Here is a 27,058-nt window from a genome sequence, read left to right as displayed (position 1 = left end):
TGTAAGGACGCAGTAGCCGGTATTTTAAAGAGCCGTCTCCAGCCGTCAGTGGAATTGTTCAGGCTGGCGTTGATGCGTGATTGCTGCGTGTGCGCACACGCTCAGTACAACGCACTCACATGTTCTGAACACGCTCACTTTTTTACGCTAAACTTGTTTCCTACGGCACAAACGTTCCTGTCTAAGCCAGGAAGTCATGAGCGTATGAGTCAGAGTTCACAGGACAGCATCATGACGACAACGATAAGAGATTATGATAACGGCAGAATTATGAAAAACTTTAGTACTTAGAAAAACAGCACGAAAGGTTTCTATATCAGTTTCCAAAGATAAAGCAAAGCGGGAAAATGACTGATGGTTTACTTTATATCCAACTTGCAGAAAAATATAGTTAATATAAACAAACAATTCATACGAATAACAACAAAGCACACCCATTTTACATTTTCAACCAAGGCTTTCCAAGATAATTTTAAAACAACATGTAACAGCAGGGGTCACGTTCAATTTTGGAGGACTGATGAAACAGCAACAGCATTGTATTCAAAGTGTGTTTGAGGACTTTATGTAAGCTCGACAAAAGATAGCTTGATTTTAGCTTTTTTGTGACAATGGAGCGTTCGCAATATTTGAGCTTCCATCAGCAGCATTACTGACGCTAGATGGTACATTCAATTCGCTTGGGTTCATCGGATTTACGCCAGGCATTTCCTCTAATGCTGAGTTGTACCTGCTATTGATGGGCGTGCTGAGTGCCGTAACAGGTGAACCCCCAAAACTGCCATCGAAGTTTCCACTGGGGCTGCTGGCCTGGCCACTTGGTGTAATATATTGTGGAAACCTATAGAATAGACGGGGACCATACACTGGATAGTAGTTTCTCCCCATGCCACCATATGAGATGTCTTCATTGTCATGTCCAGCTGAATTCGGCAGCTGCTGGAAGCTGTTAGATCCCAGCCATGTCGATGGTTGAGCTGTGACACTCTCGCTTGAACCCCCAAAGCCTCTTGAGCCAGCTAGTCTTCCACGAAGCAAGCTAGGCAGTGCGGCAAACGGATGTCCTTGTGCCCCAAGAATGATGCTTCCCATATTTCTCACAATGCCGTAACCGGTATTACTACTTGCGGTGTCGCTTATAGGTGCACTTTCTTCGCTGCTGACTGCGGGAATACTGCCCGAGGTCCCTTCAATATTTTCGCTTGGGGACCACCTTGCGCCACTTTGAGGACCCCGTCCACTACCTAACAGGATGATGCCACCACTCTCTCCTTTGTTTGGTCTCATGATTCTCAGCAACACGCGACCACCTTCACCACCAAGGCCTCCTCGTGTCCAGCGGCTTGAACGGCCATCATATGAATCTGCGGAGCCAAAGTCACTTCCTTCGCCAAAGCGCCATCCTGATATCCAACCTCGTTCACTGCGACCCCATGGTTGCTCGGAACGAGAACCACGGCCTTCGTCCTCGTCACTTCCATCTCTCGCCAAGCTCCGCCTAGCCGCTGCGAGCAGTAATTTGCTTAGAACTATACGAAGAAGGGCACGCCTTGCTCTTCGCCTCTCGCTTGCGGTCTGATCATCTGAAGGATAATCGTAGTCCGGCCTTCCCCATCTTCCTCCGCCATCTTCTAATCCACTGCCGCCTTGCGACCATGGACGTCGTCGGCGAATCAAAATAACAATAGTTTTGCGACCAGAAAGCTTGGGCCATCCGTATGGAATAGTGTCGCTGTTACCAAGGTTTTCAACGTCCTCCACTCGGCCTCCATATTCTCTTTCAAATCCGCCTGGCACAATAGCAAGGCGAGCTGTGCCGTATGGAAAACTGACGTCACTGGCAGCACTAAGCGCGTTTCCACCTTCGAAGACGTATCGGCGAGGTCCAACTTCAAGTCCACTTTCATCACCAAAGCCGCGTCGACCGCTTAGCAAGTAGCTAAGCTGCTCTGGAATAGAAATATTTTAGTGTTAGTAAAAGACTGCGCAAAAAGAGTAATGTTGTATTGCGCTGAATTTAAAGAGAAAAAAACGCAAAAGTGATATAAGAATACTAATAAATATCATGTGCGGTCATAAATATCATGTCTGAAAAGCATCATATGAATATGAAAGACGAATATGACAGAACGAGGAGCTTCCACGCCACAGAGAAGGACGCGGACAGTACAACACAGAAAGAGAGAATCAAACGGTAGAAGACTTCACCAGAAACTACATGCATATTTAAAATATTCTTTTTATTATATATTAAAAATACGAAATGTCGAAATTTTTATGGCTAGGGCCACATGCTTCAAGCATCATTGGTGGTTGGCAAAGATGAAAGCACGCGGGCAGGAGAAAGTAACAATAAGTCAAGACACGAAGACGGACCAGGCGCTTAGCATTTCAGTAGCTTTCGCTTGTTGTTTATGTGTGTCATACGCTGTCACTTATATCTAACGAATTGTTTAAGTTCACGAGTGCAATGTGGGGAAAATAAATAAAAATAACACATTCGGCTGATTACACGCCTTGTAAGAGCAAGTTCCATGCAAAGCAGTAGATGAGTTAGGTCAATGCTGTATTTTTTGCGATTAAGCCAAGCGTTACGAAGTGAATCGACGTGTTTCTCCAAGGCTTGTAGTCATGAATACATTATGGTATTATCAGAAATGTGGACTACGCAGGTATTTAGAGGGTAACGTCATAACATCCGCCCTCGCATTACATTACAAACGCCAATAAGATCAAAACAAAGGACACGTTATGGTGCGACGATGTAAATATGACACAACTTTCGTTAGCCAATTCCCCGTGGTTGAGCAACGCTTGAATATAGCTTGCTGAATCATAGGAATGCCAGTGTAAGGTTTATTTAGGTACTATAAAAGCGGAGCCAACACTGCAGCTACACGGGAACCGACATGACGCTTTTGTCAAAGGAGTATTTAAGTAATTTGTATTGCTTTGCTATTAAATTAGATAGCCAGCATTGCCACCTCAACTTACGTTGCACGAGCATTACGCCAGTATATGGCAAAGCAGTCTCAAGACCTGGCCCGTCTCTGTGGTAAAATACTTTACTCAATGCAGATTGCTTGGGTTCGTTTCCTACTAGGTTGCAGACATTTACTCTTTGCAATCATGGTGAATGCTGTCGAGGCCCGTTTTTCTTATTGGTAGATGTGGCGCGTACCAAGATACCGTAGCCTGTGGTTCAAGGATATGGGCCACTCGAGTGAGGGGCGAAGAGACTGATGACGTACGCGACAAAATGTTCACGTCGCGTGCCACAACTGATGAAAATTAGGCACATGACTTTTATTCTTATCTGTGAAGACACGTGGTGTAAAGAAATGTCAGCATTCGCCAAACAGTTACACGCAGAATTCGTAATTGTTTCTTGCATATTTTAATGAATTTCTGTGTGTACACTTCTACGGTGCATTAATATTCTTGATTTTTTGAAGATCAAATCAATTTTGTGTATAAACAGCAATATTTTTTAACAGACCTTTTTATCGAGCGCGTTTTAACTTGCCTTCAGTCGATAAAGGGAGGCTAATGCCCACTGATTTACCGGATAGCTTGCAAATGCACGTGCGCGAACAAAACCTTTGACCTTCCACGTGTTCTTTTTCTGAATTAACCTAAGTTAGGGAGCACTCGTCCTGCCTGTTTCAAATTTTTATATACTCCCACAGAGTTTCAGCAAAATCTACAACACGTTTCAACTTGCTAATTTTCACTTTCACCAAAAGCTTGCATTTATGTATGGTAGTTAATGAGCCACTGCATAGGAGATAATCCAAGGAGTTCCTACTTAGTACTATATGTTTGAAATCATTTTCCCCCTAAAATTTACAAGCGATTACTTAAGAGTTTCTGTGGCACAAGGTCATTTGTTACTTCACGAAGATGTGAAGAAACTCTGCCTTTAAACAAAGAATGGTTCGTCGCCGCTAATGGGCATTAAATTTTGCCGCAAGGCCACGCGTATTTGCTTATGAAATGGCGTATCAAAGCATTAGTGCCATGTATATTAATTGTGATGCTCGATAATAGTTAGGTCAGCCAATTGCTAGTTCATAAAGACATGTGTTTGTTGTTTTACAGAAAGAAAACATGATTTGAGGTGCCTAGAACTTTACGGGTCATCGATCTATTAGTTTAATTTGGCGTGATCACATTCACAATAAAGTAACCAATACAGGCCTAAAACAAACGCTATCCCAGCTCGAAATCTGGATAAAATAAACTTACAAGACCCTTAACATTTCAAGTGGAACCAATAATTAATGAATGATCACTATAATTATTCTAAAATCGGTAAAGAGGTTTGGAAATATGCATGTAACACCTGCACCTCGTCAGAGAGGGCGCCACCACCTCTTCAAACGTGTTAGGGCTAATCCCTCCGGGGCTTCTTCGGTGCCAATGTTAAGAACTTCTGCGAGAGATCATTCTTAGACAGAAAATAACAATAGTGCAACGGGAATCACTGGATACCCATGCGCCACACTTTCTCACTTTTCGCAGTAGTGAAGCCGCCTTTAGCGCACGATTTCTAAGTAAGCATATCTCCACAAGAGAACATAAACGCTAGAATTAAACTACAGTTTTCCATTTTTTTGTATGCATTTATTATATGAGCAACGTGGAGGCTCATTCGTTAAAGTGATAAGCTAGCGGCTTAAAAGACGGGTCTCGATATTGGCCTTGCGGTCGCAACTGAATGGAGGCGAGATGCTAATTGAGCTCATGTACTGCGTAATGTCTGCACGTTAAGTATACCCACGTCTCCAAAATTTTCCGGAACATGTCAGTATGTCAACTCTTACAGCATGGTTTGATTTTGCAGTTTAAACTTTATAAACAAATCAACCGACTACCTACACGGGCAGTACGGACAAGGTGTAGAACTTTTTGTCTCAGTAAGCGCACCATTCCGCGGTTAGAGCGAGGTGACGAAATTATGTGAATTAGATTCTATTGTAGATTCGTGGACTTGTAGAGGCAACATGTGCTCAGTGCCAGGGTTGTTATGTTGCTGAGCGCTATAACGTGCGTTTGAGAGCCACGTACGGCAGCCATGTTCGACGGATGTAGAATATAAAAAAAACTGGACGAAGATTTAGCGTGTAGAAACCCGACGACGTGTATACACTCCCTCGGCTTCATTTTTCAGCTAATATTATTGTTAGCCAAAAAAAAAAACAGAGAAAGAAGGACGAGAGCACACAAACACAGCACACATACGAGTAGACATACAGCTAAAAATGTACGAGCTTGCCCAAATCAAAGTTCTGCTCGATATTATTATTGGTTGGCCCTAGGGTTACCTAATAGTAAACCCTACATTGGCAACACCAGTACGAGAAAGGATGCCGCAAAAAATATATAGTACATACCAACCGAAATATAGCCAACCTGAGTTCGCATCCCATGATTTAAAAAATTATTTCCCGAGGCTCTTCTGTGTTCAAATATAGGTGACGTACAGCGAGCAGATGTTCGTGTAGCTATCGAAGACAACGTTATCTCATATCTCAGCGTCTCTGGGAGCAAAGTTAGATTATTCACTCTTTTCATACTATCCCCCTTCCTCTGTCATCCTACAATACCCCCTACCCTTTTGTCCTCTGAGCAGCTACCTTCGTGCGTATGGTTGAAATATAGTCACTATTTCTTCTCTTAACCATGCATTCTAATGTATGAGACGCACTTATGTCGAGCAAGAAGTTTATTGTTCAGAGGAGTCACTGCAAAAAGCGAGCGGTATTTTGAAGTATGAGAATTTCTACGCTGTCGTCCGGCTCACGTATTTCAACGTGTATGGTAGCACAGTTTTTGTTAGGATGAAGACATGGCAAGTAATATCAATAGCAGTAACAGAAAAAAAATCTGCTTATTTAGAGGTAATATCAATGGTTCACGACCTTAAAGATTGTGCTCAGCACGAACTCATACGCGTGAACATCATAGTTACAGTCATTTTACGCGACGCAAAATAGTGGACAGGCGAAAGCAAATGCTTAGACGAGAGATTAATTTAATAACGTTGACGTCCTCAATCAACTGTACAGGCTGGCAGATGAGAGTTGGTTACAGCAAATCAACGCCTACAGTAAAATAGGGTCAGTTTCAACATAATTCGGTGGCTTTAAATTTAAGCTGATTAGTTATATTCATTTCAGGAAATAAGATACCTTGAAGACGCAAATTTTTGCTTCACACACACTATGTATGCGCTGTATTGTAGCGCTGACGTGGAAGGCAGGTTTTCCATATTGATAAATTTTAGCGTGCACGGCGAAGTTTCTCATTGTCAATTTAATAAAAGAATTAGCGCAGCAAACATTTTATCACGCATAATGCAAAAATAAGGGTTTGTGAGTATGACTTACGGCTTTCTTGACCGAACGCAACATCAGCAAACGCTGTAAAAAAGATAAGGGTGCTGATTAGGCATAACGATCGGTGATGCATTCACGATACCTCCATTTGTTACATGTTGTTTAAGAGTAAGCTCGGGCAGCAGTAGTGGTTAGTAATATTCGTCCCAGCAGTATGTATGAGATAATTGTACTACTAGTCCTTGCAATAAGTGCCCCAAAGCGGGAGCCCTAACTAAAATAGTTGCTCATTTGTTTCACTATTTTGCGCTAACCTAATTGCGGCACCTTAATGTAACAAAGCACAGTTGGCTGATATACTTTCAGATATGATATACAAAAAAATTTGTTTCTAGTCTTCATTGCTGCAGTACTGCATGAAGAGCCCCATATTTTTGTCATTAGTTTGAATCATGCGCAGATGACATTTCATAGGTTAGTAATTATTATGCTATTGTAGGCATGCCTCATTTCTAGCATAGCTAACCCAGCTTTATAGTAACTGAAAGGTACCTGAAACCTTACCTAAAAAGCTGATCAGTAGAGCGGCGTGGCTGAGCGACTCCATTGTGCTTACGCTGCACAACTGGGTCAGGCAAGATTTTTAGCACCTTATGCTTTTTATACCGATATATAAAAACAGGTTTGCGTGCACATGAACACTGTGTTATTTGAATCTATTATATCGAGATCGCATTCTCTAGGCGCTTTTGTATGCTGCCATCTTCGGCAATCAGAAGCAATAACTTAAAAACAAAACTTTTTGCTCTGGCTTTAGCGCATATATGTTAATTTATACCGTTGTTCGGTCGAATTCAACGATTTTCCCGCGGCGAAGCACAGAGGTATTCACGTATTCTCCAACAATCTGCAATTCAAACTCTTTTTTCTACTCCATAGAATGGAGACCAGTGAAAATCTTCAATAGAAGATCGTGTAGCGCTTTTCGAAAGCTGGAGTCGGGTGTCGGTGAAGATCGGGACTCTATTGTGCGTGATGGTGGCTCTGCAATCAGTGTTCGGGTACTGATGTGGCTGATTGAAGGTGAAACGCTTCATAATGGGGCGTTATTACAATGCTGATTAGGATGGAGCGCTTGAACTGGCTAGTCCACCTACGTTTCCTCTCTTTTGTTGCCTCCTTCCTTCCTATGTGAGTGACATTTTTTTTCTCCTTTCCAAGTTTCTAGCATCAATGTCCTAATGAACGAAAACGACATTCGCTATATCTATCAAACAATTAGTCTCGTGTCGAGAGGGTGTAAGCTTAGCAGACTAGGAACAAGGCAGTGTTAGACAAAGCAAAGAACAGAATCCCAAGACACAATGTTTACCTTCCAGCGATCAATTGAGAAGAAATTTCTTGCGTGAGTTTTCGAGTCAATAATTACACATTTTACGATATTTTTGAGTTCTCGCTAATTCAATATGAGTTGAAGCAGCCACGACATTTATTTTATATCATAAGATTTCTTACGTAGGTTAGAACTTGTGCGTTCACAAATAAGCTAAAAAATTGTCAGGATTGGTTGAGCTCTAAATTTAAAACTGAATACTCTTACGAACACGCAACTGGCCCGACATTCGAGCAACGCTGGCACAATTGTGAGCCACGACATAACAAGGTACATCCTGCCCAAGCGTCTGCTTCCCAGCTTAAGTTTTTGTTTCGTGGTCACCCACCGGTGCAATGCATTCATTTCGGCTTTACTCAGCTTGTTAGTATACTCGAACATGTGCAGGGGCTGAAGCTTTCGTACAACGTTACGGCTTCACCTCTATGCAGTCAGACATTAGATAAATGGCTATGAGCAGTCCAATGGGCCCACGAAGAGGACGAAAGGCTTTGTCTTTTGATCCAGACGTGGGAGCGGCCCACTGCAGGTTAAGACACAGGCCTATTTTACCTTAAAGGGCTCTTAAATTACACCGAGCTCAAAGGAGGGAGAGTGACTTTTTTATCATCTTCGATTCCTTTGTTACAAGTGATATATCCTCCTTACCATTTATTCCTTCAGAAAACACGTGGAATCTCAGCACTATAGGCGTTGAGTCAGTCATAACTTAGCGCTTTTCGACTGCATGTTGCTTTCTCTGCTTGTATAGTGAAAACAAAGGGAAATCAATTTATTACATACGATAATTGTGCGAGACAAGGAAGAACGGGCATACGACAGTGTGGCAAAGAAGTGTATGCGCGACCATTCACAACACATATCGCCTGTATATTGACCAAGCGAGAGCTTTTTTTATACTAACGTCACGGAAACAAACAGCTGGCGTCACGATTTGTGCCGCAACAATACTTAGCCACCTTTGTGCGCCCCGTTACTACAACAGAATCGTTCCAGTGCAAGCCCAAGGCCAGCCAAGACGTACAATCCTCCCCTTCTCCTCACCGGGACATAAGGGCGCGCCAAAATCATGCAGTCCCCTCATCTCCACGGGCCAAAGTACTCCTGAGAGATGAGAGCCGCCACACGCTCGCTGCGCCAGCTTGCTGGTATTGCTGAAAACACGATAGTTCCCCCACCCCCGAGATGACCGCCAGCAGTGGTAAGTGGTAGGTATAAACAGCTTGCCGTTTGAACGTTCAAGGAGGTACCTCTCGGTGGCTCAGTGGCTAACGCTTTGCACTCACGACGCGGAGGTCCCACGTTCAATTCCGCGCACTGTCTTTTTTCTGGATTTTTCTTTCTCTCTTGCGTTTTTATATATATAGATACGTATACATATAGAGTGCATGACATCAACGCCGACGCCGGTGGCGAAATCCAGCCTAGAGTGTCCATATAACTGCTATCGTAATAAAAAGGAAGGCATGGAGGTTAACCAGGTACTAAGATCCGGTATGCTACCCTGCACTGGGGAAGACTGGAACGATGGCCACAGGGTATAAGGCACGCATTATCAGCCTTATGGAGCATTGTTTAGTTGAAGTATTGCATTATAATTATAATTATTATTATTATTATTATTATTATTATTATTATTATTATTATTATTATTATTATTATTATTATTATTATTATTATTATTATTATTATCTCGTTCTAACACTGACAGCTTATTATCATTGCGATAACTTCAATGCCGACGAAATCGCGCAGACCTATTATTTCTTTACAAACTCGTTCAAAGTAGGCTATCCTGCCCGTTACTTCTTAGTTGTGTAAACTTCCGGATTCCCCGTAAGTTAACCAGACAGAATCGAGTATTTCATGTACCTGCCAACTCCTTTCAACACTTTACACAGAAGCCCCGCCGTAGTGGTCTAGTGGCTAAGGTACTCGGCTGCTGACCCGCAGGTCGCGGGATCAAATCCCGGCTGCAGTGGCTGCATTTCCGATGGAGGCAGAAATGTTGTAGGCCCATGTGCTCAGATTTGGGTGCACGTTAGAGAACCCCAGGTGGTCAAAATTTTCGTAGCCCTCCACTACGGCGTCTCTCATAATCATATGGTGGTTTTGGGATGTTCAACGCCAGATATCAATCAAATCAAATCAATCACTTCACACAGAATACAAAGTCTATATAAAGTTAACTTTCATAATCTTGATGTATTTCACAGTCCACTGCCATTGTTGTTATATCAGCTCTGCACTGTTTTAACATTGTTTTTCACAACATACAAATTTCCGTCTTTCGGTCCAGATATTTTACTTTCCATCTTTCAAGAATATTTCTGCATAGATATTCTTGTTTATTTTTCACTTCCTGTCTATGAATTTTTTCTTGTCTTTATAATCTCCCCATTTTGCGGTGATTTTTTTCTGCGTATTTTCACTGTTTATTTCATATTCTGAAGTTTTCCTGCATTGTAATATTTGTATTGTTTTATCGTTATTTATAGTTTTTAATATTTATATCTATTGTTTAATTTTTGCGTACGCCGGCACTAAGGCCTTATGGTTGTTCCAGGGCACGTTAAGTAAATGACTGATTTATTATTATTATTATTATTATTATTATTATTATTATTATTATTATTACTATTATTATTATTATTAATATTGTTATTATTATTATTATTATTATTGGTAGCTGGTGGAGTAGTTGCATGAGCGAAGTGCTTCAAGCATGATTAAGCTGTACCGAAGTTTGTCCTGGCATTGCACTGTTTGTTGTTTGGTCGGCCTTTGCTCAGCATTTTATTTTTGACACACTGGTACTGAAATACATAGAACTTGAGACATGTACAGCTTCTGTATAAATATGTCTATTGAAGTGGGTTTTCACAGTTTTGAAAGATACACAGGGTTTATAGTAGATAAAAAAAATGTTGAGAAGGAGAAAAAGAGTGGTTGCAGGAAATTTTATTAAACTAGAGGAAAATGGCTTCTCCATAGCAATACAACAGAAGTGCAAGCATCTAAAACATACTGTTGTAAACAGAGATGACCCATGCATATTTGCATGCAGTGGCGCAAAGAATCGTGCTGCTACAGCAAAAAATGTGAAGAGGGGAGAACTTCTATAGAGTAATGTTGACGAGTCACAAAAAAGGTCACAACATGATATACATTGCTATGATACCAGCCATGAAAATATTTCAAATACTGGCCACGTCTTGTGTCTGCACGTATATATCGATTTCCGAGCGTTCTCACCTGCAGAACACCGAACACTTAGCCTTTATCCAAAGCTTCGTATGCAATGTTTTCTTATTCAAAATTTGTGCCCAACCCATAAGTTTCTTGACTTGTCCCTTTATGGGAACCACAAGGAACTGTGCGAAAGGCAATTTTCTTCATCTCTTGTATAGCACTGACACTTTAGCATTGAAATTTCTGCGAGCAATCCGCCTCGTCGAATGATTGTGACATTACAGTGTGTGTGCTTGTGTGTGTGAGAGAGTGTGTGTGTGAGAGAGTGTGTGTGTGAGAGAGTGTGTGAGAGAGTGTGTGTCTGTGTGTGTTTTTGCTTCCTCCCCTCCATTTCTCTTATTCCCTCTTGCTTACTTTTCTGCCTCCCATTCCCCCTTCCCCAGGGAAAGGTAGCAAACCAGATACTTGCATTCCGGTTAACCTGCAGGCCTTTCTTCGTACCATATAATCTCTCTCTTGTCAGCTTCGGAATATTCAGATCTGCTGTAAAGATTATGTCTATTTTTCGCGCCCTCTTCCGGCTTCGATATATGCCTGCAGGTTTGCTTTCTCGACGAAGAGCTTCATGGTCTAGAACTAAGGGTGTTCTTTATCTTATAGGCGCACATTGCTGTAAACAATGTGCGCCTATAAGACCCTTAAACCCTTAAAGATATAAGACCCTTAAACCCTTAAAGATATAAGACCCTTAAACCCTTAAAGATAAAAACTCTGTAGATTTTTATACATATGCAACACGAGATTGGTAACGACACCTCATTGCTACAGCAGAGCTGTCATGCCCTAGTCTTGCCGTGTGTACGAACCCGCTTTCAGGCCGACCTCTCCTCCGTTCACTTCATCAAGCATCTCTTTCTTGCCGCGTGTCGTAGACAGCAAACTTTCATCATCAAAAGCCAGTTTGATTGTGTTGGTTCATTTGTAGCCTTGCCAAGTCTGGCCCATACCCACACGGGAGGATTGGCCAAGAAATCTTGTTATAATTTGCGTATGATAACTTCAATAATGATTACGAACCTATTACTTAAAATTCACCAAGAAAAAATGTTTAAAATGCAACAATAATAATATAAAGGCAGAAAAGTTCAAATAACTACACAAGTAATGAAAACAAAATTAAAATAAAATGAGTGCTAATAATGAACGATTTCGAGTTGACCAGAGAGCTGAGTTTACCTCACCCAATGAACTTCGAATGCATGTCCAACGTTTATTCACACTAATAATGACATCACTAGTATTTTTCACGAGCCAGCAAGCACTGTCTTCACTTTCATCTTTATCTTTGTCCTCTTCTTCCTGTACTACGTCCCCCTTTTCCCGCATAAATTATAATAAGTACGTGTCACGCAAGGACTAATGCAGAGAAAAGGAAGGAAAGAAAGAGGAAGAGAAACTATCGACAAAAAATTTCTTGGTGAGATTTGAACCTTCGTATTCAAGAAAGAAACAAATAAGAGGTGAGAGAATGATTACAAAGAAAGAGAAAGAAGATAAACATAGAAACTGAAAGAAGAAAAAGTAAGAGAGAGAAAAAAAGAGACAGAAAAAGATAGGCAGCCAAAGAGAGAAATAGACAGACAGTGAAAAAGGTAGAAACAAACAGGCAAAACAAGTACAGTGTAGCAAAGGGTGTGAAAAAGGGTAAAAACCTAGCAAAGCCAGAATCAGCTATAGGTGCCCACAAGCTTTGCTTTAACCCAGTAGTGAGCGACTTTGTGGAAGGTGCTCAATTTTTTTTTGCCTCAAATACAAAAGCTTTAATTTTCAATTCATGTGTAACAGAGAGGGAGAGACAAGTCTATTTACAGAAAAACACAGAGGCATTCAAACAGAGCAGTCCCTGCATTCAAACAGAGCAGTCCCTGCATTCAAACAGAGCAGTCCCTGCAGTCGACCATCAAAAGCTTTCATAATCGTGTGGTGATCTTTAGCAATATGTATGTAGCCCATGCGCACAAGATAAAGTCCATAACATCTGATTGTCAGGATCACTCCAAGAGAAATGATAAAAAAGAAGTTAAGTATAACTGTCGCTTTCCAAGTGACTCGGAACAGTGTTGCGTATTCTCCGTATACCCGAAGCCTTAAATGCATGCGCCATTGCTTTATCAATCATTACGAGTAAGATAGGGAACTTTCTACTTGGTATGCTGCAAAGAACGGCTGACTCAAGCATGCAAGTAATGCATATTTGAGGTCTTCGTTTGTCAGCGTTTATTAATTACCCTTACCCGACATTTTCATGGGTGACCAGAAAAAGGTGTTGCAGTATTTTCTTCCTTATTGAAGGCGTGTTTATAAAACATTATGGGACTGCTCGTTGCTTATTTTTCGTCGCATTTAATGTCGTTGCGTATTTTTCAAGCTCACCGAAGGAAATGTGAGGGCATGAGGGCAAAGGGAGAAAAGGCTCTTTGTGAAACAAGAATAGCAATTGTTTCGCCATATTCAGTAGGAGAACAGCTGCATTTAAGACAGCATGGACAATAGCGCATGAAGGTTACGTGGTCAAAGCGCAGCTGCATTTATGGAAACGGATGGCAATATAGCATATACATTGCACAATGCTCGGCACAGGGTGGCAGTGTTAAGAACTGTGATAATCAGGCATTTTCGAAAACATATAAATTGGTCGAATAATTGTGAAATATATTAGTGGTCAGAGTTGTAGAATGGAAGATTTTACTTTGAATGGAGAGCTACTGCCTCGAGCCACAAAATAGACAAAAAAGCGGCACTTGAAAACTGGGAACTACAAATAACAATAATCTATAAATACACACAGTAATGCTGTTGCAGAAACCCCACAACATTTCCCGGCTTTGTATGGTGTGACATCATGACGGTGTCTTCAAAGAAGGGTGCGCATTCATATTCCTTCTGTCACACCATTCAAATCAGTTTCCAAGAGCAGTACTTCAGGCCTTTCTTATTCCGAAGAAAGACGATAAGTGCACAAGCCTCCCTACTACGTCACTCAGTGACGCAGTATATTCGTACTAAAGAAGCACTTGCAAAATGTGATAGTCGAGTTTATCTCGACCGCCTTGCCTACTTTTTGTTGCGATATGCATCGTCCATATATGTATCATTTTTTCTCAATACAGTTTAAGTTGCAAGTCAGCGCCTGTTCCGTGTTTCTTCGTCCTCGTTCCGAGTGCGCTGCATTAACTAAAGATGAACGTCTGCCCACCCGCTCAAGCTTATATTCTCATGCTTCAAATTGCATGAGGATAATTCACACTCATTGATGTCCGCAGAACACGAAATTAATAATTCATGCGTGTAAATGTGAAAGCCTTCCAGCTTGCTTCCCAATCGCACGGCCTCGAACAATAGCTGAAGTAAGTATTAGGAACTAAAAGGCGACAAATGTCAATTCTGTTACCTACTTTTCGGTGAAAATAAAGCGGCAGTTGAACTTTCATTGTACCGAGCTCTAGGGTAACCCTTGAGACGTCTCTATATCTTTGCAGTTCATTCGTCGTACATTATCCTCAGAAGGATTTAAGGCAACAGTTATCTTCTTTCTCTTCGAAGTCGATGTAATTAGCGAGCAGAGAACCCAACCGGTGTCTTGTCAGGCGGTACTGCCAAGCGGCATCTTCAATTCTTCTTTTGAGGCCGCGTGCGCTCCAGTGTTGTTCGCCGCCCATTTATTATTATTACTATTATTTGGTTTGTATACGTAGAAAAGCAGGAGACACGGAGGAAATATGGAGGGAACAGGCTGACAACGTTATGCCCACCTCGTAACGTCGTGCTCATTTCAATGTGACCTATCAACCTTCCTCATTCGTGCTTCGCATATCATCGATTTCCACTGTACGTGCACCATGGGATCTGCCAAATTTTTATGCCATTCATTGGCGTGACACGTTTGCTTTGCCCATCTGGGCAGACTCGCTAATATTAAATGGGAAGTATTTCCTTGCGTAACGCAGGCAATTTGAACGTTCATTATCTATCTATCTATCTATCTATCTATCTATCTATCTATCTATCTATCTATCTATCTATCTATCTATCTATCTATCTATCTATCTATCTATCTATCTATCTATCTATCTATCTGTCTGTCTGTCTGTCTGTCTGTCTGTCTGTCTGTCTGTCTGTCTGTCTGTCTGTCTGTCTGTCTGTCTGTCTGTCTGTCCGTCCGTCTGTCTGTCTGTCTGTCTGTCTGTCTGTCTGTCTGTCCGTCCGTCCGTCCGCCCGTCCATCCCATTCCATTCCATTCCATTTCAATCTATCTATCTATCTATCTATCTATCTATCTATCTATCTATCTATCTATCTATCTATCTATCTATCTATCTATCTATCTATCTATCTATCTATCTATCTATCTATCTATCTATCTGTCTGTCTGTCTGTCTGTCTGTCTGTCTGTCTGTCTGTCTGTCTGTCTCTAGCCACCTACAGCCTGGTGATCTCGTGACGACCTCCTTAATTTGAGGTATAGGCTTAAATTAGCATGGCAAGATAAGAGGATTGAACGAATATGACCCGTTCGTCATGAAATAATTTCCAGGACAGTCTCGTCGCGAACGTCATGAAAGCCTTTCCTCCAGGTAAGCTTTAATTCCACATCCCTGTACACCACGGGGCAAGGTATGTGCCACATGTGGTTGACAGTTTATATCTACCCATTATCGTGAGAACAGACATTGGTAATTTTAGCAGGAAACAAACATTAAGCAAAGAATGACAACATCAGCAGCGTTGATGCGGCAAATGCAAAGAATGTGAAGATCCCAAAAGGAATCGAAGTGTAGCATTCTGCGTCGTAATAAAGTGTTCTAGCACAAAGCGACGCCAGGTCTCCGAAATTCTTTTGAAAGACCCTAATGTTCTTGAAACGTCTATTGTGGTTGCAGCACTGGCTTCCTATTTATATATAGACATCATTTATGTTCTCCTGCCATACAGCCGTCACGTCAAGTTAGCGTCAATTGTAGTGGGGTGCCCTCTTCTGAATTTGAGTTAGCAGTTTTGTCAAGGGCTACCATCCTCGAGAGCACAAGCTGGGCATATCAGCTTACCGCTTCTAGTATTGCTAATAACCATGTTGCTGTTGGCACCGTTACGCTACTGTAAAGTGGTTATTTCAAACATGTATGCGACTATTCAACATGTCTGTGCGTGCCACTGTACATGTATTTAGGATCTTTCATAATGTCTCGCTCAATAAAAAAATTACAACACAGTCACCTTTGCCCCGCATGCTTCGCTTAGCACCGATTCCCAAAGTACGCGGGACCTGCCTAACTTCTCTGTCTATCAAAATCGATAGCTTAAGGTATAGAAGTTAGATGCATTTGAAAGGGCTTTTGCGCATCCAAGTACCACGAAGAGTTGTCTTGTTGCAATCGCCTCATCAAGATATCCAAGCTTGCTAAGAGTAACATGTGTACGTGTCACTAGGGAGATCAGTGGTTGGAACACAACGTGGCTCTACTCCAACAATACTAAGTCAGAATGGCACTCTTGGATTGATTTAAGGGGCAATTTAACTGTCTTTAATTTAGAAATTTATTTATTACAAACTAACTTTTTGGGAAGAAAATAGTGGGACGACCAGAAAATTGCATGGGGTTGGAGAAAAACTGTCGTGCATTAGTAAATGTGTTAGTTTGTCCGAACTTTCTATTCGCCAGGATGGTGTGACATTTCGGACGAGTAGGGGTGCAGCCTCATTTCGGAAATCTGTGCAGGTATGTTGTTTGGTGAAGCGAGCTATCAATCAGCTGGTAAGTCGCCAGAGCACGCTTATCAAAACGCTGTCATGGTTTCTCATGCAGTGACCAGACATGAATGCTGCCCGATATGAAAGATTGTCTTGCGCAATAAACAATTCTTCTATGAAAAAAGACAGTAAGATTGGGTGTGCTTGTGAGGTTACATGATGAAAGGATACAAAAACGGCGCTTGCACACAGGACGAAGGAAGGACGTCATGAACACGGTGCTAAGAAAAAAACGCAGTATACAAGTTATTTTTCAATAGACCATTTACAACTCAGTGCCACATATGTTAATTGCTTCCATCGTCCTGTGTGTAAGCGCTGTTTTCTTTTTGTAATGATAATTTCGGTGTATGCTTTCACAAAAAATATGTTTATGCATCCTTGTGAGTGTGGTACTCCACATCTTCTTGGTGTTTTAATGCGTGTGGGTTTCATGATGCGTATGAAATGGAGAGTAAAACAGTGAATAAATGAATAACAATAGAAGTGCTAGGTCACACACTTGGAAAATCTTCGCACATAACAACCCCAATAAATAAATTACTTCAGCAGCTCAGCACTAATGAATAACGCTGAAATATTCAGCGGGTATGTTGGACCTGCGACCCTACATCATTGATTGATATGTTGGGTTTAACGTCCCAAAACAACCATATGGTTATGACAGACGCTGCGACTCTACATCAGGTAACCAGCGTGGAGTAGAACTGACCTAAAAACGAAAACACTGTGACATAGTACCAATGCTGGGAAAATATGCGCATGAATAGAATAAGACGTTCGCTAAGCCACTTGTAGTTAAAATAGTATTTTGATAAAATATTTTGCATGAGTTAACGAACTCGCTTTTTAGAAGAGCCTTGCAACACTTTTCTGAGTCATTATCAAATGATATCGGTGTAAAGGTTTATTACTTCTAGAATTGACTACCTCCACACTCATATAATCAGGCCTACTCAAGAGGAGTTGAAGGTTTTTGCTGCACCCTCAAAGCACTTTCTGATTCCGTCCCAGCGGGCTAGCTGAAAGTTGCACATGCTGAAGGGGAAGTAGATGCCTAGGGACTAAGTCCGTTGGTCAGCATGCGTAACCTTGTAGAGCAGGTTCATCATTTTTGCAGGATACTTACTTTCAGTGTGATCACAAGCGTGCTGCTGTAATTCTAGCATCAATGAGCGTAATACGAGCACATCTAAGTACACTGGAGAGGCCACGGTAGCTATTCATCTCACGATGCCCAAATAAGCCAATGGGGCAAATGAAGCAATTTTGGGCAGACGACAAAGATAAAGTTGGTTGTATGACATCATTAATCCGTTGAGCCAGGGATTTCTAGTTGTATTTGGAGTTTGTTTAAAAATTTCACGCCTCACGCTGCACCATATTTGGCCCACATGCTCACAGGAGCCGCGAATATCAATCGCCACGATTCTCTCATCATGTTCAAAAAGCGTTGGGTGGCTGCTTTCAGACAATAAACCCTTCACAAAATAACGTGATGTCTAATTACCGAAAAAAATGCAAAACAGACTCTCGGGGATTCAAGAATCAAGCGACAACAGCTCGCGAGAAGCATTGAAAGTTTGCGTTTATTTGTGCACTAGTGCTTCCAATCACCACCCAAACTGCCACCCCAGCTACTGCCACTGCCAAAGTTTCCTTCAAGTCCATTGCTTCCAAGTCCCCCACTGAATGATCCACTGCCAGAACTTCCGCCATAGCGTCCGCTTCTAAATAGACCTCCTCGAGAGCCACCTCCAATGCCGCCGAAAAGTCCACTTCCTTGTCCTCCACTGAGTTCGTCCCCGTTGCTTTCGCTGTCGTCATCTCTTCCAAATCCACTGCTTCCAAGCCTGCCTCCAAACAATCCACTGCCTGTACCAAGGCCGGATCTCCTACTGCCGAACAAGCCACTTCCGGAGCCTCCAAATATTCTGCCACCAAAAAGGCCACTGCTTCCTCCACTAAGGCCACCCCCGCTACTTTCACTGTCGTCATCTCCTCCATATCTACCTCCAAACAATCTACCTCGGGAGCCACGACGGGACCTCAGACGGCCGAGTATGCCCCTTCCAGAGCCTCCAAATAATCCATTTCCACCAAAGAGTCCCCTTCGTCTTCCGCTAAGTCCCCTCGAGCTGTCTTCACTGTCATCATCTTCTGAACCGCTACTTCCAAGTCGACCTCCAAACAACCCACCTCGGGAGCCAAGACGGGACCTCAGACGGCCGAATAAGCCAATTCTGGAGCCTCCAAATAATCCATTTCCACCAAAGAGTCCCCTTCGTCCTCTGCTAAGTCCACTCGAGCTGTTTTCACTGTCATCATTGTCCTCTGATCCACTACTTCCTAGCCTTCCTCCAAACAATCCCCTTCGGGAACCAATGAGAGACCTGCGCCCGGACCAGCTACTTCCCAATCCACTTCCACCGAAAAGTCCACTTCCTAATCCTCCACCGAGTCCACCACTTCCGTATCGACCACTGAAGCTGCCACCGAAACCACCAAGAGGTCCTCCCAAGTTAGAGCCCAAGGACAAGCTGCTACCCCATCTTCCCAATAGACCATTGCCCAAGCCCCCATACAAGCCTCGGCGTCCTCGACCTCGCAGGCGTCGCAGGAGACCCCTCACTCCTCTATGGGGGCTACCTTGGCCATACCCACCTCCCAAAGAGATTGCCAGACTGCCCAAGCCTCCCGAGTTGCCGAGGCTACCCCAACCACTGGAGCTACCCAATCCTCCTCCAAATAGTCCTTCCCCTAGTCCACCAATGGAACTTCCGAGGCCTAGTCCGAACCTGCGTCCCCTTGAACGGCCACCAAACAAACCGGCTAAGCGCCCTCCAGAGAAGCCTTGGCTGCCATCTCCTCTCTGATCCCAGTTACCTCCACCGAAGCCACTACCCCCAAGTGCGCCGCCGTATCTACCTAGCGAACTTCCATATCCACCGCTGAAGCAGTTTCCGCTTTGGCAACGTCCACCGTATCTGCTACTGTAGCCACCGCAGTAGCCATTGCTACATCGGCCGCCAAGGCCGCCACCATAGCTACCACCTCTTCCAAATGATGTTCGTCCTCCTAATAGTCCCGAAGATCCGCCTCCAAAACTTCCTCCGGAGCCAAAGCTGCTGCCTCCGTAACCACTTCTCCCTGAAAAAGAAGGCATGCTGTAAGAACATTTTGTGAAAATAGAGTATACGCAACTAGTGATCACAACATAAGAAAACTCTTATGGGAGCTTCAAGAACCACAGTGTTTCTCTATGAATAAAAAATGTTAGTAACTGTGGTGTGAAATGGCAGTTTCAATGCAGGAAATAATGTAATTCTAAGCATGCGCATTAAATGCTTTATCTTATTTAACTTTATATCTTACTCTGTCTTAATAAGTATTTAAAGTCTTGAAGCTTGCGTGAACCACTTCATCCCCTACAAGGGCACCTACAAGTAGCCCAGTTTTTCACCACTACAGTATGTCGGAGAAAGGCGAAAGGAATACAAATTAAATTGCCGCATTATATTTTTTTCACCCACAAAGGTAAAGTCAAAAAGAGGGCGCGAGGCCGTTTTTGTAAAAAATAAACTTTGTTAGGTGAATGCCTCAAGGGATTGCGGTAATACCTTATTACTATATGAATAATGATATGTATGTTAAATTGTTTTTCAGCGTGGTTTAGGTAAGATAACTACCGCTGCTTTACGCTTCAAAACGAGGACATTGTGAGGCGCGCGGTACTGAGGGGCTCCGGAAATTTCCACAATTTAATGTACTCTAACGCGCACCGACTTCACACAGTCCATGAGACTCTGCAGTTTCGCCTCCACCGGAACGTGGCCAACGCGCCCATGATAGAACCAGCGACATTCGTATCAGCATGCGAGCACATATAATGTGTGCGACTGGAAAGACGAGCGTGATTTTTCTATAGGGTAAAGGCGGTCATTGCGCTGTTCGAATTTCAGGGTATACGTGGAAAGTGTGGAAAACGCCACACCTCGAAATTTTTGGTACACAAACACTTCCAAAAATCATATAGTCTATAGTGTTATCTCTGTGAACAGTTTCTGGTGTCACTTGCAAAATGTTGAGAAATAACAAAGTTTGTTGGGCCTAATGTGAATTTTAGCAATGTCAGAGACAACGTTGTGTGTAACGATGGTAAATTTTGCAAGTCATCTACATTTTGCATCTTGACCTGATTTTTATAGTTATTGTACCTCTAACTACATTACATTGAACGAGTGGTTTCGTTGATGGATCCGTACTGATAATTGCGCCATCGGGAGATGATGTTATGTTCCTAGTGCTGCATAGTGCTCCAGAAAGTTCACTAAACATACATAGCCATGCACAGTATTTGTAGCCAGAGAAAATTCACCATAAGTGAATTTCACACGCATGACAAGCATGACCCGTTGCGTTACTCGCTGCTCCTACTTCAGAACAGCATCACTCTGCTTGCGTTAAAATTGAGTTTTGCTTTTAAAATTGCGTCTCTGGAGACCTGGAGGTCCCTTTGCTTAACGCGAAAGTTGTTGATTCTGCTTATTTCTGACATGCCGCCAGTCCGCGGGCTTGGAACAGAATGAAAGTTGTGTCATTACTGCAAGACTGCCGAATAAGAATAAATTAATCTTCGGCAACATTGCGCAAGAAAACTAAGGGGATAAAAATCAACAAATGGACATGGGCCTCGAGCTGAGAAGCCGCTTATGAACTATGTTTTAAATAATTTTAACCTGCTAAGAATAGCACAATCACTACTTCTTTTTAATGAACATTACTAAATTCATGTTTCTGCATTGTAAATAGTTTATTTCATGAGCAAATATTTTGTTTTAGAGAGGCTAAAAATAGGTAAAAGAAACTAAGTAGATCAAATAGGTCGACATACAAGCGGAAATGCTACAGCGTTTCAGTCATCCTTCAGGTGCACGCATTGTTACACAGAATTAAAAGGTAACTGGAAGTTTTGATGTGCAAGTGTGTTTTTTTTTTCAGAAAACCAGGGTGGAGGTGCGTTGTCTTGGGTAAAACAAATGGACAAGCTGCCACTGAACGTAACGAACGTCTACAGTAAGAATGCAGTATATCAAACATATGTATCAAACCGCTAAGCGTATGTAGACTGTTGTGCACAACATTCCTGGGTGACGCGCTAGAACACACGTGCTAAGGCGTACGTCGCTTGTTGTAGTGACACCATGCACTGTTGTTTTCAAATGAGCCCCGAAAACACTTTTCCAAACAGTCATCGAATGCCTCCATTCTAAGAAGTTATTGCTTCACAAATTGACCAACGCAAAAGAATTCATCAATCGAGCGAATTTAGATATTTTTTGCACGCTACTATCACCCTCTTCTCTTGCTTAACGCTCGTGCTGAAAGCTAAGCAGCAAGAAATGGCACAGGGCGTTCAAGTCAGGCCCCGCACACGTCGTGACCCTGCGCACTTCTATTTAAAGCGCAGCTTTTAGTCACCCGTTCCTGCGTTCAGTGCCATCGGGGTCACCATCAGTGTCGTAAACGATAGACATCCAAAAGGTAAAATGAAAAAAAAAATCACAGCATATTCACGGAGTGAATGATGATGAGTGGGGCGAAGTGTCCACCAGCCCATCCGTGCTTCCGTCCGTCCGCGCGACCATCCATGCGTCAATCCATGCGCTGACACTTTGCATTGACAGTGCATCGTAATTATCGATTTCTTTTTCTCGAAAACGCCGCATGCCTTCAACGTCATCGTAAACGAGCACGCGTGAACGTGGCGACTTCCTATGGGAGACAATGTGACGATAGAGAGCTCACGTATCTCAAATCAGCCAATTATCTTTAAATTCGATACATGGTGGCTCATTTGCGTACATGACATCATTTGTAGAAAGAAGAGGCGAAGATTTATGGCACACTTAGATAACTAATTGCCAGTTATAGGCCGAGTGCTACGATGTAATGCTTGGCTACGTGTTGTGAGGAGCCTCGAATACGGACTAGCAGGTTTTTATGACCACACGAAAAAAAGTACTGCAGGGCTTTATTTAAATACCGCAAATCAACATTGAGGAAGATTGGGGAAGCACTATGCATTAAAAAAAATTCTGGCAGACCCCAAGCAGTGTAGGAATCGACATCATGCGATCGCCTCAATGCTACAAAATGTTACATCAGTGCATGTTTAGAAGTTGTCAGCTTATCGTGGGCTTGTCAGTGAAAGATGGCAAGAAGAGAAAAGGCAGGGAGATCAACCAGGCGTACGCCCAGTTTGCTACGCTGTACTAAGGAGATTAAAAAGAGAACGAGAGAAAAGAGAAAGAGTCCCGGGTGGGCTTGTCAGGCCCTTTAGCTACACTGGCGTGTACAGCGTAGTTCAGGGTCTGATGAAACGCGGGCTCTCACATTGGAGAGAGATCAAAGTTTCATCGCATTGAAATGCACACGCTATGGTCCGATGATGCCCTTATGATAAGTATCAATTGTCCGAGTATTACATTTCTGTCAGAACAACGACCGCAGGCGTCGTTCTCTAAGGTCGTCAGCTCCAACCGCGCTTTGCTACCATCCGGTTTTATACCCTTGGCGCGTTCACCGTTCGCCTTGTGGAGCCTACAACAACCTGACGTGCGCTTTTCCGTCCCAGGAATAAGAAATAGAAAAGTCCTATCTGCCTTGGCCTTGAAGCAAACGACTCTAGACTGTTTACACACTTTCTACGCTGACAGAATCCACGTATACACGGATGGATCTACCACTCAGACTAGCTCCACCGGCGCCACCGTCGTTCCATTGCGACGCATCAACATCACTTACAAACTTTGTCACGTGAGCACATCGACTGGTTCGGAAATTGTTGCCCTGCGAGGTGCCATCGATTATATCGAGCAACAACCGGCTAATCAATGGGTAGTATTCTGTGACTCCAAGGTGGCTCTACAATGTCTTTCGTCGGCACTTCGTCGTGGGTCGTACGAACAACTGGTATGAGAGATCAGAGAAATGCTGCACTATGCGACTGAACAAGGTCACAATGTTGTGTTCCAGTGGATGACAAGTCATTGTGGTATCTCCGGCAATGACCTAACCGATGAAGCAGCCAGAAATGCACACGTACAAGCAAACCCTGTGTCCGTACTTTTAGCTAGGATTGACTCGGCTAGATACTTAAGAAAGCTGGCGCATGGACATGACACTCCAGAAGTGGCAGTTATCACAGTTCGCACATTATCGACTATATTCTCTCGATCCATCTCTACGACTGCGGCTACCCTCTGGTCTTGCTATGGAGGAAGGTACAGTGTTGTGCCGTCTGCGTCTGGGAGTAGCTTTCACCAATGCCTACTCATTTAAGATAGGGATGGCCGACAGCGCGGAGTATGGAACGACTGTGCCGTCGACGAGACTATTGAACACATCTTATGTTACTGCTCGGCAGACACAAACGAGAGGCTTCACCTGGACAGTGTTTTAAATCAACTGGACAGAAGTGATTTCACTGTCGAGAAAGTATTGCGACCATGGAACTGCCCATCCAGTTTTCGAAAGCCAACGAAAGCACTATTGCATTTTCTCAAACACACCCGCCTGTTTCATCGTTTGTGATGGTGAAACTGTTACGCGTCGGCCCAGTTAGTGACCTTTTATCTCCTCCTCTATAACTTTCCTTCCCCTCTCACTTCTCCAGTGCATGTTAGCCTACCGGTGCTCAGCCCTGGTTAACCTCCCTGCCTTTCTCTTTGTGTTCTCTCTCTGTCCACGTATTCGAGCAACGTTTCGCCTCTACTGGCATAGCAAGTGCTTATTGCATTGTCATCAAAGAAGATAACCGAAGTTAGTGACCTTTTATCTCCTCCTCTATAACTTTTCTTCCCCTCTCACTTCCCCAGTGCATGTTAGCCTACCGGTGCTCAGCCCTGGTTAACCTCCCTACCTTTCTCTTTGTGTTCTCTCTCTGTCCACGTATTCGAGCAACGTTTCGCCTCAACTGGCATAGCAAATGCTTATTGCATTGTCATCAAAGAAGATGACCGAAGTATTATTCATGTCATAGCGTGTCAATCGTGTTGGTAATACACTCATATCCTCTACTGACATTTTTAATGCACTCCAAAATATGAAGACGAGCAAAAGAGTGCCCAGATGTAGGTTAACAGATAGATAGATAGATAGATAGATAGATAGATAGATAGATAGATAGATAGATAGATAGATAGATAGATAGATAGATAGATAGATAGATAGATAGATAGATAGATAGATAGATAGATAGATAGATAGATCTAAATTGTAGTATTTTATATTTCTAACGGTAAACTTCTACCCTCCATTGTAGCCTCCTATAACTCTCACGTAAAAGCCTTAGGAGTTTGGCTTATCCCTAAAACACGAATACGTACGCTATCTGGTGGCATCGTCTGAACATCTGCCATTATGCGAGTGTGATAATTGTATTACAATCTGCTGCTTCTTTTCCGTGCCAGCCGGGCTTAATAATTTCCACAAATATCCCCGGAAAGCTTTAGCATAGCAGCAAAGACACTGCGCCTGAGAATGACGAATAACTGCTTTGGTATAATAATATTGAATGCGGCTTAAAGTTTCAAACCACCAGATAACTGATTTGGTCTGCTCATCTGTACAAGCATCTTAAAATTTTCCTTTAAGATGTTATCTGACAAAAACAGGAACATTACGCTCAGATGCAGTGATCCGCAGCTTATATTTACTGTTCTTTCTAAAGTCCTCTGATCGAGTTGAGACAGTACACAGCATTACCCAGACTATCAACATTCGAAGACCCACTGCTCATGAAGGAATGTGGTCGTTAATCAAATCACGCCCTTTCTATTCTTACAGTTCGATAAATTGTGCAGTGGTGTGCTGAAACTATAGCAGGTTCGCAATTGTACAATAACTGTTCATCTGAACATTTTTCTGACTGACATAAGATATCTACGCTGCTTCGAAGGAAAGAAAGTTTACAATAATTGTCGTCAAACGTAGTTTATACGTACTGTAGGCATGACTGGCATGAAGTCCATGGCAGGCTGGAAAAAGAAGAATAACGATGGTGATATAGCGGTCATGTCCATACTTATCACTCACTGAGGCAAACTGTAACACCTGTGTTTCTAATAGTAAACTCAGTGGCAAATACAATAAGGGTTCTGATGCATGAAAGTCTGCTGGCAAAAAAAGTTCTGGAGATGTTTTTCAGCTAAAAGGAATTCCGCTGGGGGTTCTGGTATAAAAGAATGTCTATAAATTGATATAAGATGCCCTTCAACTAACATTATTAGGCAGTGTACATAAAATGTGAACTTTATTTCACATGCCACAACAGGAGGTTTAAAGCAATATAGAATGTACACTTTTTTGCTGTAAAAGTACCCCTCAAAAGATGTTAGGCAGGCACAAAAACCAAACGAGGGAAATAACGTCTCCGACGATAAAAAAACCATATAATCAAACACACAGTGCGTGTCATTGCATGTAAAATGTTTCAGTGGTTGAGAAACTTTCAGAAAAATTTTCTGTAAACTTGAAGTTATGTATCATAACAACACGAAAAAATATTAATAATACTGCGGTTTCACAGTTCAAGATAGAACTTGAATTGTAAACTTTCATTCAGATATTAATTTTTGAACCCTTTTCAGATAGAATGGTGCTGAAGGAGCTTTCAAATGAGAAAGTACTGTGTGTTTATTTTCCTTGTCGTGACATAAGTTATAAATCCAACAATACTACTTCCATTGTAGGTTCTTGGAGTATCTAGAGTGCACAGAATGGCGGCTTTTCAGTGCAAAACACGTCATAATACTTCCCGAGGCTTACCTAGTAGAGCAGCAAAAAGTGCTGTGAGCCTAAGAGACTTCATGGTGCGGCTCTTTCGTTGCACTACTCCGTCTGCTGAACACTCTAGATTCGCATGCTTTTATACTATGATAAGGCTACACTGCAACTATTAGCCAAAGCCCTTTGAGAGATTGTTGGCTGAATGACATTGTTTGTTTCCACAGTGTGACAGAAACGTGAAGAGCGAAAAAATATAAAGATTTGTTCCCGCGTAGTTCTTTTTTCTTTTTGCTTTTCAAGGGTGGTCGCTGCTTGCGACATCAGACCCACTGGCCTTGCGGACGAATGGCTTCCGAAAATATTTCCATCACTGTCCGAAAACAGAATGGTGTTTTGTGAGCAACAGCATGGCCCTGGCTTTCCCATAGAGAAACGTCATCTAAACAAGAAAACAATGGTAGAAGAGAGCCTTCCCGAAACGGCACAAAAATGTCCACAGTTTGACGCCTTTATACAGCTTCTTCATTCTTT

The 27,058-nt window shown here is 42.6% G+C and overlaps 2 protein-coding genes across 2 annotated transcripts; both read right to left on the bottom strand.

Moving 5' to 3' along the window:
• Window positions 1–537: 537 nt before the first annotated feature.
• On the bottom strand, window positions 538–7,052 carry LOC119170986 (uncharacterized). The gene is made up of 3 exons (XM_037422179.2): window positions 6,906–7,052; window positions 6,393–6,425; window positions 538–1,949 (listed from the first exon to the last, which is right to left on the bottom strand). The coding sequence occupies exons 1-3, from the start codon at window positions 6,946–6,948 to the stop codon at window positions 595–597; spliced, it is 1,431 nt and encodes a 476-aa protein (XP_037278076.2). The 5' UTR covers window positions 6,949–7,052; the 3' UTR covers window positions 538–594.
• Window positions 7,053–18,305: 11,253 nt separating this feature from the next.
• LOC142803948 (uncharacterized) lies at window positions 18,306–26,696 on the bottom strand. Its single transcript, XM_075890315.1, has 3 exons — window positions 26,567–26,696; window positions 25,744–25,776; window positions 18,306–19,885 (listed from the first exon to the last, which is right to left on the bottom strand). Exons 1-3 carry the CDS (start codon window positions 26,607–26,609, stop codon window positions 18,336–18,338), a joined length of 1,626 nt encoding a protein of 541 aa, XP_075746430.1. The 5' UTR covers window positions 26,610–26,696; the 3' UTR covers window positions 18,306–18,335.
• Window positions 26,697–27,058: the final 362 nt, after the last annotated feature.

The sequence above is a fragment of the Rhipicephalus microplus genome, chromosome 3, assembly GCF_043290135.1.
Source record: "Rhipicephalus microplus isolate Deutch F79 chromosome 3, USDA_Rmic, whole genome shotgun sequence".
Lineage (NCBI taxonomy): Eukaryota > Metazoa > Arthropoda > Arachnida > Ixodida > Ixodidae > Rhipicephalus > Rhipicephalus microplus.
The sequence above is the reverse complement of the archived record's forward strand: the minus strand, read 5'-3'. Positions and strand labels throughout refer to the sequence as shown.